Source organism: Rhinatrema bivittatum, chromosome 8, assembly GCF_901001135.1.
Source record: "Rhinatrema bivittatum chromosome 8, aRhiBiv1.1, whole genome shotgun sequence".
Classification (NCBI taxonomy): domain Eukaryota; kingdom Metazoa; phylum Chordata; class Amphibia; order Gymnophiona; family Rhinatrematidae; genus Rhinatrema; species Rhinatrema bivittatum.
In genome coordinates this window covers 87,473,400-87,487,001 of record NC_042622.1, presented here as the reverse complement: position 1 = coordinate 87,487,001, position 13,602 = coordinate 87,473,400, and the positions used below count along the sequence as shown (strand labels likewise).

The 13,602-nt window shown below is 44.8% G+C and overlaps 2 protein-coding genes across 7 annotated transcripts in view; one reads left to right on the top strand and one right to left on the bottom strand.

Annotated features, from left to right (window-relative positions):
• TTF1 (transcription termination factor 1) overlaps window positions 1–13,417 on the top strand; it is a 105,148-nt gene extending 91,731 nt beyond the window's left edge. For all 4 annotated transcript variants that reach the window (XM_029613687.1, XM_029613688.1, XM_029613685.1 and 1 more), the window contains one exon: window positions 13,013–13,417. In XM_029613687.1, the coding sequence (XP_029469547.1) occupies window positions 13,013–13,176 (164 nt within the window). In that variant the 3' untranslated portion in view covers window positions 13,177–13,417. The remainder of the gene's footprint in view (window positions 1–13,012) is intronic.
• Window positions 1–13,602, bottom strand: part of CFAP77 (cilia and flagella associated protein 77) — a 574,339-nt gene that overhangs the window by 533,294 nt on the left and 27,443 nt on the right. The window contains exon 1 of one of the 3 annotated variants that reach the window (XM_029613691.1): window positions 12,954–13,034. The exons of the other annotated variants lie outside the window; for them this stretch is intronic. The gene's annotated coding sequence lies outside the window, so the exon portion shown is untranslated. Of the gene's footprint in view, window positions 1–12,953; window positions 13,035–13,602 lie in introns of those variants that run through there. 3 annotated transcript variants of the gene reach the window in all.

The following is a 13,602-nucleotide window of genomic DNA, read 5'->3' as shown; positions in this document are numbered from 1 at the left end:
AATATCCAAAAAGGCTATTTCAGACAGATGAATACAAAAGTTGAATTTTAGGTGGCTATTGAGAGAGTTCAACCAGTCCATGAACATATAAAATTGTACATCAGTACCCACCCATATCATAAACACATAGTCTATAAAACGTAGCCACAACTGTATAAAGGAATACCACTCAGAAGGATAAACCAAGGTGGATTCAAAATGATCCATATAAAGGCAAGCGAAACTGGGGGCCATAGTGGCCCCCATCGCTGTGCCCTTAATCTGCTGATAATGAGTATTGTCGAATCGAAAAACATTTTTTGTCAGGGCCAGTTCTGAGAGTTGTAACAAAAAAGACGTGGGAACACGGTGAGGTACTGGACGCAAATTTAAAACATTCTCTATGATCCGAAGTGCATCAACCTGGGGGATGTTAGAATACAGAGAGATTACGTCTAAGATAACAAAAAAGAATTTTTCAGGTGGCACCATCATCTCAGCCAAAATAGAGATTAAATGAGAGGAATCTCTCACATACGATTTAATCTTGGGTACAAAAGGCTTCAAGAAAACCAGTGTTTTAATATCCATCAGAAGATCCCACTGAATCACTTTTGAGGGATATTAAAACACTGGTTCAAGGGGCGGTTGATCGTAATATTATTACCAGTAGAGAGGGTAAATTTTTGGTGACTTCCCACCCGATCACGCCAGTTTTTTATACCCTCCCTAAAATTCATAAAACTCTAAGCCACCCACCAGGCCGCCCTATAGTCTCTGGCATTGGCTCCTTATTGGAGCCCTTATCCAAATTTGTTGACGTTTTCTTGAAGCCTTTTGTACCCAAGATTAAATCGTATGTGAGAGATTCCTCTCATTTAATCTCTATTTTGGCTGAGATGACGGTGCCACCTGAAAAATTCTTTTTTGTTATCTTAGACGTAATCTCTCTGTATTCTAACATCCCCCAGGTTGATGCACTTCGGATCATAGAGAATGTTTTAAATTTGCATCCAGTACCTCACCGTGTTCCCACGTCTTTTTTGTTACAACTCTCGGAACTGGCCCTGACAAAAAAATTTTTTCGATTCGACAATACTCATTATCAGCAGATTAAGGGCACAGTGATGGGGGACACTATGGCCCCCAGTTTAGCTTGCCTTTATATGGATCATTTTGAATCCACCTTGGTTTATCCTTCTGAGTGGTATTCCTTTATACAGTTGTGGCTACGTTTTATAGACGGTGTGTTTATGATATGGGTGGGTACTGATGTACAATTTTATATGTTCATGGACTGGTTGAACTCTCTCAATAGCCACCTACAATTCAACTTTTGTATTCATCTGTCTGAAATAGCCTTTTTAGATATTCTCATTTCTGTAGGGGAGGATCATTTCACTACTACTCTTTTTCGCAAGCATACTGATCGCAACACGTTATTAGCATATATGAGTTGCCATCCCAAGGCACTCCGTAATAATATTCCTACCGGTCAATTTTTAAGATTGCGGAGATTGTGTTCGTCTCGCTCTGATTTTCTGACCCAATCACAAAATATGACTACTAGGTTTCTACAGAGAGTTTATCTGGCAAGGGTGGTTAGAACAGCGTTTAAACGCGCTCTTTACTCAAATCGAGATTGGCTTTTCCTTCCCCCTGGGGAATCAGAGGGAGACTTTTACAACTGCATTCTTCCCTTCTTGATTGTGGGCAAATCAATTGCCGACATGATTCGGAGACACTGGCATGCACTTTCACTATCTAATCTCCTTCATGGCTTGCTCTGGTTCACTTTTCGGAGCGGGAGGAATCTCCGTGATCAGCTTGTTCATGCTAATCTCTCTGGCCATGTGAGGGAGCCTGTTTTGGAAGGGATTCACAGCCCCTGTGGACATTGCTCTATGTGTAACCACACTGGTTTGATTACTGTATTCAAATATCCTAACACGGATCGTACATTTCGTTTACGGTCCAAATCTGATTACACTACTAAAGGTGTGATATACATAGTACAATGCCCCTGCCCCCTCTTGTATATGGGGAAGACTACAAGAATGGTGAAACCGAGGATGACTGAACATTGTTCAAATATTCGACATCTTAGAATGGATGAACCTCTGGTGGCCCATTGGTCCCAGTTTAATCACTCCATCTCGGACCTCTTCTTCTCCGTACTTGAAGTTGTCATCCACCCATCTCGGGGTGGTGACTTCGCGGAGGTGTTGGGGAGAAGAGAGCAGAGATGGATATATATGTTGGACACTGTGAGCCCGAGAGGCCTCAATAAAGAGATTGAGTGGCATCTGTTTAGTTGACTTGTGCTCTGTTGTGATTGGTTCAGGAATCTCGCGATAGATTCCTGTTTCGCGCCAATCTCCTGCTTTAAATGCCTGTCATGAATGAGGGCGTCTGCGCTCCGTGATGGCTATGAATGGTATGTACCATTATGTATATTTTAAGAATAGTAGCCTTATTGTTGTATGTTCCACTATACATGTAAGAAATATTTTGTTCACAGATTTATTGAAACCTCTGGTCCCTCCCGATGCAGCAACCGTGAAACACGGGACCGTGTCAGGGGACTTTGTTAAATGAATGCCTCTTTACTTGTGGAGTTGCCAGTTTCACTATTTGAACTCAAATATTAACTGGTTTTGAGAACGGGTGGAATTGAAGATTTGTTCCTGCACCATTGTCTTCTGGTAATTGAAGTTTCCCATTATTACTGCACTACCAATTTGGTTAGCTTCCCTAATTTCTCTTAGCATTTTACTGTGCCTCTCACCATCTTGGCCCAACCCACAAGGGATTTCTACCCATGAAGATTCGATTTTGCATTTAGTCTCATGCAGGATGTTTATCCTGTTGGACTCTATGCCATCCTGGATATAAAGTGCCACCTGGCCTCCCATATGCTCCTCTCTGTCCTTGCGATATAATTTGTACCCCGGTATAGCACTGTCCCATTGGTTATCCTCCTTCCACCATATCTCTGAGATGCTAATAATTAAGTCTATGTCATCATTCACTACTATACATTTTAATTCTCCCATCTTACTTCTTAGACTTCTGGCATTAGCATACAAACATTTCAAAGTGTGTTTTTTGTTTGTATTTTTATTCTGGTTTTTTCATTGATAGGGATAAATTGGAATCTTTGAGCTCAGGTGAGTTTTTAATTACAGGCACTTGGACTACTTTTCTTATTATTGGAACCTCAATGTTGGGATGCTCTAATTCTAATGCGTCATTAGTATCCTTTGAAGATACCTCCTTCCGAACCAAGTGCTGCTAAGCGACTGTCAGCTTTCCCTTGTTCTAGTTAAAAAGCTGTTCTATCGCCTTTTTAAAGATTAGCACCAGCAGCCTGGTTCCACCCTGATTAAGGTGGAACCCATCCTTTTGGAAAAGACTCCCCCTTCCCCAAAAGGTTTCCCAGTTCCTTACAATACTGAATCCCTCTTCCTTGCACCATCGTCTCATCCACGCATTGGGATTCTGGAGCTCTCCCTGCCTCTGGGGGACCTGTGCATGGAACAGGGAGCATTTCAGAGAATGCTACCCTGGAGGTTTTGGATTTCAGCTTTCTACCTAAGAGCCTAAATTTGGCTTCCAGAACCTCCCTCCCACATTTTCCTGTCGTTGGTGCCCATATGTACCATGACAGCCGACTCCTGTCCAGCACTGTCTAAAATCCTATCTAGGAGACACATGAGGTCCGCCACCTTCGCACCAGATCTGCATGTTACCAGGCGATCCTCATGCCCACCAGCCACTCAGCTTTCTACATTCCTAATAATCAATTCACCAGCTATGACAGCCGACCTAACCCTTCCCTCCTGGGCAGTAGCCCTGGGAGATACATCCTTGGTGTGAGAGGACAATGCAGCATATCTGGATTTCCAGAAAGTAATTGACAAAATCAAAGGGAAAGTCATGGTATTGGAGGCAATGTTCTATTTTGGATTGGGAACTGGTTAAAAGATAGAAAACAGAGACTAGGGCCAAATTGTCAATTTTCTCAATGCAGAAATGTGAATAGTGGAGTATCCCAGGGATCTGTTCTGGGACCATTGCTTTTTAACCTATTTATAAATGACCTAGAAATGGGAATAGTGAGTGGGGTAATCAAATTTGCAGATGACACAAAATTCTTCAAAACTGTTAATTTACCAGTTGATTGTTAAAATTTGCAAGAGGATCTTGCAGGACTGGGAGACTTGGCACGCAAATGGCAGATGACCTTTAATGTGAAGTGCAAAATGATGCAGGTAGGAAAGAGCAATTTAAAATAAAGCTACACAATGCTAGGTTTCTCATTAGGAGTCATCGTTCAGGAAAAGGAAGTAGGAGTCATCATGGATAATATGTTGAAGTCTTCTAATTCGTATGTGGTGGTAGCCAAGAAAGCAAATAGAATGCTAGAAATTATTAAGAAAGAACTGGAGAATAAAACAGAGAATATGATACTGCCTCTGTATCACTCCATGGTGTGATCCATCTTGAATACTGTGTGCAATTTTGGTCACCGTATCTCAAAAAAGATATAATAGAATTAAAAAATGTTTAGAGAAGAATGACCAAAATAATAAAAGGGATGGAACAAGTCCCCTATGAGGAGAGACTAAAGGGGTTAGGACTCTTTAGCTTGGAGAAAGACAGCTGAGGGGAGATATGATATGGAGGTCTATAAAATAATAAGCAGAGTGGAACAGGTGAATACAAATTGGTTGTTTACTCGTTCAAGAAAGTACAAAAACTAGGAGACATTCAATGACGTTACTAGGTGATACATTTAAGACAAATAGAAAATATTTTTTACTCTATGCATAATTAAGCTCTGGAATTTGTTGTCAGAGGACGTGTTGAAAGCTATTAGTATAATTGGGTTTAAAAAAAAGATTTGGTCAAATTCCTGAAGGAAGAGTCCATAAACCATTATTAAAGGCCATTGCTGGACCTATGCACTGGAACTCACTCCCAACCCACCTCAGACTTGAACCTTGCATCACCAAATTCAGAGCCCAGTTCAAAACCTGGCTATTCAAACAAGCCTTTCCCCAACACCCTTGATGAATATTGAATTGTGATGGATCATGACCTGAATTTGACTATGAACTTGTTCTTATGACATTATAGTTCACTTGTTAATTGTTCCTATGCTTCTCTGCTCTCCTATTGGTTTTTTGTACCCCCTACCCTTCCCCTGTTACTTGTAATTTCCGTTGCTTTTGTTCCATGTAAACCGATGTGATGTTTCGACTAACATCGGTATAGAAGACTCTTTAAATAAATAAATAAATAAAGTGGACTTGGGGAAATCCACTGCTTATCCCTAGGATATGTGTGGAATCTGTTTACCTTTTGGGATCCTGCCAGGTACTTGTGACCTGGATTAGTGTAACACTGATGAAGAAGTGGACCCTTGTGGATGCGGTGTGGTGGCGCCACCTAGTGAGCTTGCTCACTAGGCCCATGCTAGCAGCTGGTGAAGCCTGTTGGCGGGACCAGCTGGAGTTTCCCTTATACCAAACCACCTCCTCCGCAGGTTGAGCCCTTGGGTTCTGGCAGTTGGCATGACTTAGGTGGGTCCTTAGGGCAAGAGTCTGACCTGAGCAAGTGTCGTGGCAGGCAGAAGACAGCACAATGGGTAAAAAGCCAGAGGTCAGGGCAGGCAGCAGATAACGGAAGATCAGGGGCAGGAACCAGGTAGTAAGTCTGAGACAAACAGGATGAACAAGACAGACAAGGCCAACAGGAAACAGGGACGGACAGGCAAGGAACAGAGCACAGAGGAGGCTAGGTCAAGATAAGGTACAAGGCAAGAACAAGACAAGGATAACAACACGCACTGGAACACAAGGGCTCCAGGAGATCTGTTGTTGAGATGCAGGTTGGTTGCAAAGAAATTCCATATATACTATGCCGAAGTCACCAGTTCAGAGGTGCAGGGATCCTCCAACAGCCACTGTTGGAGACAGGATACCGAGCGTGATGGATATTTGGCCTATCCCAGTACGGCAAATATTATTCTCCCATGACAAGCAGGATGGTAATCCTCACATGTGGGTGACGTCACCGGACACAGCCCTATCACAGAAAACTTTTCTGTCAAAGTTTCTAGAACTTTTGATTGGCACACTGAGCATGCCCAGCATGCCATGATCCCTGCAGCCACAGGGGTCTCCCTTCAGTCTCTTTTTCTTCCACGCTGCAGTTTGCCTCGCAGTTAGCTCTGTGAGAATTCTCACACAAATTTCCTCATGGAAAAATCTAAAAATTTACTTCAGAAAAAGATTCCCTCATAGGGGTCTCCCATTGGGATATTTTTTCCATCGTTCAGTGAGTAAAAATCACTATTCCCGGTCGATTCCCGCTCTTACCTTTTTCGGTGCCCGCAGGCCGTTGACCGTTTGAGGCCTCAACCTCTGACATTATGGCAACAGGTTTATGAAAATGTCCGGAGTGCCCCCGAACCATGTCGATCACCGACCCACACGATGTCTGTGTGCTTTGCCTTGGCTCATCACACGATGTGTCTAACTGCCCAAGTTGTACCCAGATGACTCCAAAGGGTAGGCGGGCTCGCCTGGACAAGATGGAGACTCTGTTCAAAATCAAGTTGACTCCATCGATGTCCACCCAATCGTCACCGGCAGGAGTACCTCGCCGGCAGCATGAGGGCAGTGGTGACCATCTGTCACCGACTCCGTCTAAGGCATCTACATCATCTACGTCTGTGCTGGAGAAAGACCGGACCGAGCACCAAAGGAAGCACGGACACCGGCACTGACGCGAGTTGACTCCTGGTGCCGACACCGCATCGGTGGCTATCGAGCCGATTGCGAAGAGGACACGGGTAGAGGAGCCTTCAACTCCCTCTCTACCTGAGAAACCAAGGCGATCCCCACCGATATCGGTGCCAGGTACTGAGCCCCCACAAGTTCCTGTGGAGGTGCCAGTAACGCCTAGCCTGCCACCCCCTGTAGCTGCGATATCTACACCAGCTTTCAGGGAGGAACTGGACAGTTTTATCCGCCAGGCAGTGCTCGATGCTCTCCGAGACTTACAGCCATCGATGCTGGCCCCCATACTGACACCGGAGCCATCAATATTTGCACCGTTGCTAACCAGGCTGGATACATTCATTGGTGCCCTTCCAACACAACCCGGGCCACCAATGCCAAAGCAACCTGCAAAACCTCTGAAATCCCCCGATTCCCATTGCATGGTCCTCAGACGACGAAGGCACAGATTCAAGTCCTCTGTCACTGATGCCTGGCCCGATGCCTGGTCCATCAGGGCTTTCGGGACCGAGAGGCCCTCATTTTCCATTGATGCCACCAAAGTCCGCATCGGTGCCTCCGCGTATCCCATCGAGGTATCCATCGGTGCCAACCCATCCTCCTCTACCAATCTTCTTCCCTCCTTCAGGATCTCCACAGGAGACCTTTTCTGACACACGGAAAGATATTGACACCAACACATCTATGGGGGATATCTTATCAGAACCATCTCCTCCAGAGGAAGGGATAAAATCTCCCCCAGAAGATCTCTCCTTTGCCAATTTTGTTAAGGAAATGTCAGAGACAATTCCCTTTGGGCTTATTACAGGGGAGGACACACGCCACAAAACATTAGAGGTTCTCCAATTTGTGGATGCACCGAAACAAGTAATGGCTATCCCAGTACACAAAGTGCTAGTAGATCTGCAACATCATCTCTGGGAGCATCCTTGTGCTGTGCAGCCTGTGAATAAGAGGACAGATGCCACTTATCTCGTCCAACATATTCCTGGATTCCAAAAAACACAACTGCCCCATCAATCGGTGGTAGTTGAATCTGCACAAAAGAAGGCCAGAAGACTGCAACCACACTCTTCAACACCTCCTGGCAAAGACCAAAAATTCCTTGACATCTTGGGTCGCAAGATGTTTCAAGGTTCTTTGCTAGTGTCACGCATAGCTGCATACCAACTTTACATGACCCAGTATCAAAGGAATCTCTGGAAGCAGGTTCAAGAAATAACTGACTCTCTTCCCCAATAGCAGCAAGATAGTCTCAACACCATACTACATAAAGGCCTTGAGGCTGGTAAACAAGAGGTTCGTGCTGCTTACGATTCCTTTGAAACAGCTTCTCGCATGTCAGTGACAGGAATCAGCGCCAGGAGGTGGGCCTGGCTAAAATCCTCTGATCTGAGACCTGAAGTCCAAGACAAACTTGCTGATTTATCATGTACCAGTGAAAACCTATTCAGCGACAAGATACAAGTCGCAGTGGCTTAATTAAAAGACCACAATGAGACTCTGCGGCAATTACCAACAGTGACTACTGAGGCCCCTTCTTCTGTAAGAAGATCCACTAGAAGGGACTGTAGAAAACAATTTTATCGCCCACGCAGATACTACCCACCTGCATCTCACGTGAGATCTACTAGGCCATCTCAGAGAACAAATCCTCGACAGCCCAAAACATCCAGGCCTCAGCCACCACCACAAACAGGCCAGGCCTCTGGATTTTGAAACGTACCCAGAGAACAGCAGTCGCTCCACAAATCTAAAAGCAGATTTGCCAGTAGGAGGTCGAATTCGCCACTTCATAACCAACTGGCTCAACATTACCAAAGACCAATGGGTTATATCCATCATAACCCAGGGATACCATCTAAACTTTCTCATGGTACCCCCGGACTTACCACCCAATCCTCTATGGATGCAAAAAGATCACACAAGTCTTCTAGAGTCAGAGCTGTCCACCCTTCTGGGCACCAGGGCTGTGGAACCTGTTCTCCGGAAACAGCAGGGCAGAGGGTTCTACTCCCTCTATTTCCTCATTCCAAAGAAAACAGGCGGCCTCCGCCCTATCTTGGACCTCCGCAATCTCAACAAATTTCTACGAAAAGAAAAATTCAGGATGGTGTCCTTGAGCACCATGCTTCCCCTTCTGCAAAAAGGAGATTGGCTCTGTTCTCTGGATCTTCAAGATGCTTACGCTCACATTCCAATATTCCCACATCACTGCAAGTACCTGCGCTTCCTAGTGGGACATCAACACTTTCAGTACTGGGTCCTGCCTTTCGGACTTGCCTCGGCACCCTGTGCATTCACAAAGTGCTTAGCAGTGGCTGCGGCCCATCTACGCAAGAAATGCATACATGTCTTTCCTTACCTGGACGACTGGCTCATCAAGAGCCAATCCAAACAAGGAACTCTCGATGCCCTCAAGCTCACTATCAATCGAATCAATCTACTGCATTCGTTGGGATTTCACCTGACTCCATCTCACCCTCCTGACTTTCATCAGAGCAGATTTGGACACCACAGTGGCGAAGGCCTTCCTGCCCAACGATCACATAGACACACTCTCCCGACTAGCTGTATCTCTGCGCACAAAGAAAACAACCTCAGCCCATCAATTCCTAACCTTGCTGGGCCACATGGTTTCCACAGTCCACATCACTCCTATGGCCAGGCTGGCCATGAGAATAACTCAATGGACTTTGAAAACTCAGTGCCTCCAAGCCACTCAACCGCTCTCATCCCAGATCCAAGTAACCCATCAGTTCGCTTCTCTCGTGGATGAACAAAGACAACTTGCTAGCAGGTCTGCCTTTTCAGCAACCACTTCCACAGATAACTTTGACCACAGCCGCATCCATCTTGGGTTGGGGAGCTCATGTGAACAATCTGCAAACTTAAGGTACTTGGACACAACATTTCAGATCAACTTCCTAGAGCTTCGAGCTATATGTTATGCTCTCTATGCGTTCAAGGACTGCCTTTCACACAAGACTGTTCTCATACAAACAGACAACACAGTTGCAATGCAGTATTTGAACAAGCAGGGCGGCACAGGCTCTTATCTCCTCTGCCAAGAAGCCATGCAGATCTGGGACTGGGCCCTTGCACACTCCATGTATCTCCGGGCCACTTATCTGGCAGGCATACAGAAAGTATTAGTGGATCATCTCAGTCAACAGTTCCATCCCCACGAGTGGTCTCTGGATCCTGTGGTAACGTCCAGAATCTTCCAACGCTGGGGTCAACCAACAATAGACTTCTTTGCATCCAAACTGAATCACAAAGTGGACAGCTTCTGTTCCCTGCACAGGCAACCAAACAAGTTAGCCAGGGACTCCTTCGCTCGCCCCTGGAACACAGGCCTCCTATACGCGTATCCCCCGATACCGCTGATAGCCAAAACTCTAGTGAAGCTACAACAGAACAAAGGGTCAATGATACTCATAGCCCCGTATTGGCCTCGTCAAGTATGGTTTCACATATTTCTCGACCTCTCAATCAGAGAACCCATTCGCCTAGGCACAGTGCCCACTCTCATAACTCAGAAACAAGGCATGTTACGCCATCCAAACCTTATCCCTCAGAGCCTGGATGTTGAAAGCTTGATCCTCCAACTGCTCAACCTTTCAACTGATGTCTCTCAAGTGTTTGTAGCCTCCCGAAAGCCTTCCACACGAAAATCCTATCATTCTAAGTGGAAAAGATTCACCAAGGTATCGACACCTTTTCCTGCCCCACTCCATCTCTATTAGACTATCTCTGGCACCTTTCAAACTCTGGTCTCCAGACTTCTTCGGAGAAGGTACACCTGAGTGCTATCTCAGCGTACCACAAAGGAGTCGGGGATGCCCCGGTAATGGCGCAACCCCTAGTCAGTAGGTTTATGAGGGGCCTACTACAACTTAAGCCCTCTCTACGGCCACCAGTCACTAGTACTTACAAGGCTCATACGCTCCCCATTTGAGCCTTTGCACTCCTGCGATGTTAAATTTCTTACATGGAAAGTTCTCTTCCTAGTAGCCATTACATCTGCACAAAGGGTTAGTGAGTTACAAGCACTTGTCACATACTCACCCTATACCAGGTTCCTACATGACCGAGTGATCCTACGTTCTCATCCTAAATTCCTTCCCAAGGTGGTAACGGATTTCCACTTGAATCAGTCTATAGTCTTGCCCACATTTTTCCCAAGACCTCACTCTCACCAGGGCGAGAGAGAGTTTTACACACTTTGGCTTGTAAACGTGCACTTGCATTTTACTTAGATCACACTGCAGTCCATAGGAAATCCACCCAACTCTTTCTTCTGACAAAAACAAACTGGGAGTCGCAGTGGGCAAACAAACTCTCTTCAACTGGCTAGCAGACTGTATCAAATTCTGCTATGAAAAAGCAGGCCTTCCTCTCCAGGGACGAGTGAAGGCGCACTCAGTAAGAGCCATGGCAACCTCAGTAGCACACTACCGTTCAGTACCGATTGCTGAGATCTGCAAAGCTGCAACATGGAGCTCTCTTCACACATTTGCAGCACATTACTGCCTAGGCAAGGAAGGATGTCAAGACTGCCTTTGGCCATTCCGTCTTAAAGAACTTATTTCCAGTATAATCCCAACTCCTTCCACACCATTTGCTGTGATTTTCAGGCTGCCTCATTTTTCCCCAACAGTACACCAGTTGTTGTGCCTGTTGTACGCTGTTGGTCCAAACAAATATGAGTAAGCCTGTAGCTTGCTAATCACCCACATGTGAGGACTACCATCCTGCTTGTCCTGGGAGAAAGCAGAGTTGCTTACCTGTAACAGGTGTTCTCCCAGGACAGCAGGATGTAGTCCTCACGAAACCCACCCGCCACCCTGCGAAGTTGGGTACGAAACGTTTTATTATTTTATTTTTCACTCGCACCTTTCGCTACAAACGAGACTGAAGGGAGACCCCTGTGGCTGCAGGGATCATGGCATGCTGGGCATGCTCAGTGTGCCAGTCAAAAGTTCTAGAAACTTTGAAACGTTTTCCTTGATAGGGCTCCGTCCAGTGACGTCACTCACATGTGAGGACTACATCCTGTTGTCCTGGGGGAACACCTGTTACAGGTAAGCAACTCTGCTTTTTCTTATGTTAAACTAGGAACAGAAACGTCATGCAACATATCATCAGCATAGGCTGCAAACTCATATTGTAGATCACCAAAAGAGATGCCAGAGATGGATTCCTTTTGCCCTATTGCCAGCAGGTGTTCCAAAGATAACATAAAAAGCAAAGGGGAGAGAGGGCTTCCCTGCCTGGTACCCCTACCCAAATGGAAACTGTCAGAAAGAAGATTGTTCATCAGTATTCTCAATCTGGGGCAACCACGTAAAACCTGAACAAACCTAATGAAACTATCCCCCCCATCCGAACCAGGCTAGAATTTTGAAAATATACTCTCATTCTACATGATCAAACGCACTTTTTCTGCATCAATAGACCGCAAGAGTGGGAGTACACCGAGACCAAGCTATATGAATAAGATTATGAAACAACTGAGAGTTGTCATAAATGTATCTTCCCTTCAAAAATCCATTCTGGTCCGGATGAATAAGACCCCCAACACAGTTAAGTCTAGAGGCCAATATTCTAGAATAAATTTTACAGTCTGCATTTAAGAGGGAAAATCAGCCCGTAATTCTGCACACGGAAAGGATCTTTGCCAGGTTTTTCTAGTAGCATAAGCCTCTAAAAACAAAACAAACAAAAAAACCAGCCATCTGCCTTTCCAGTCTTGTGAAAATAAAAAAAGAAATAACTCATTAAGCTTAGGAAAGAACAAGGATTCAAAGGCCTTCTAAAACTGTGGGGAACCCATTGGGTCTTGGAGTCTTATGCATGGAGAGAGAGATGATGGCCCTAGTAATCGCCTCCTTTGAAATCTGAGCATCTAAATAAAACCCAAACAAACCTATCTTCCTCGGACAAGCTCAGGTGTTGCATTCATGCCAAAAAGCAGACCCCCCCTCCCCTCCCCTCCCCCCCAAATAGATCCATTGGCATTAGCAGAATACAAATCCCCATAATACGTCTTAAATTGTTATAACATTTCAATATCATGGGTAACAGCAGCAGTTTGATTAACTTTAATTGCAGTATGTGACACTCATCACAACAGTTGGGCCGCCACAAATGCTGACCTACCAAGATGAATTTCCTCCAGCAAATATGCTACAAGCTCTTGTTTTTGTTTTTCCTTCTAGAAATCATAGATTTTCTGTATGAGAACACTCTTCCAGTATTTGAGGAACGCCTAAGGAAGATGAAGGAGAAACGTTCCTTGGAGACTTGTAGCCAGCAGAAGCAGATAGCTTTTCGATTCCAGGACATTTTCCAATATGAATATATCGATTCAGAAAATGAGTGATTCGCAGGAGAGAAATTAGACACATCATTAATTTATCTGGAGAGAGGGGAGATGACTAAGAAATAAAACAGAAGAATAAATCCCTCCTACAATTTAAAGTTCATGTGTGGAAGCACAGGTAACAGTTATAATAGTTGAGTTTCGACAAGACAAGGGACTATAAAACTGTTCTAACATCAGACAAATTAAGATAAGGTTTTAATTTGTAAAAAATTTTAAATAAAAATATTTTTATGTCAGATTTGATTTGTGTATGACATGAAGGATTTGACTCCAATGTGTTTCCCAGATCTTGGATCTGGCCTATGAAATGTGGGTGACATGTACTATCCACAAATCACTCAGTTTGAGAAAAGATCATTTGAGGGCTGTGCCTAGACAGGAGACAGCACATTTGTGGGCTGTGCCTAGGCAGGAGAGACTCTG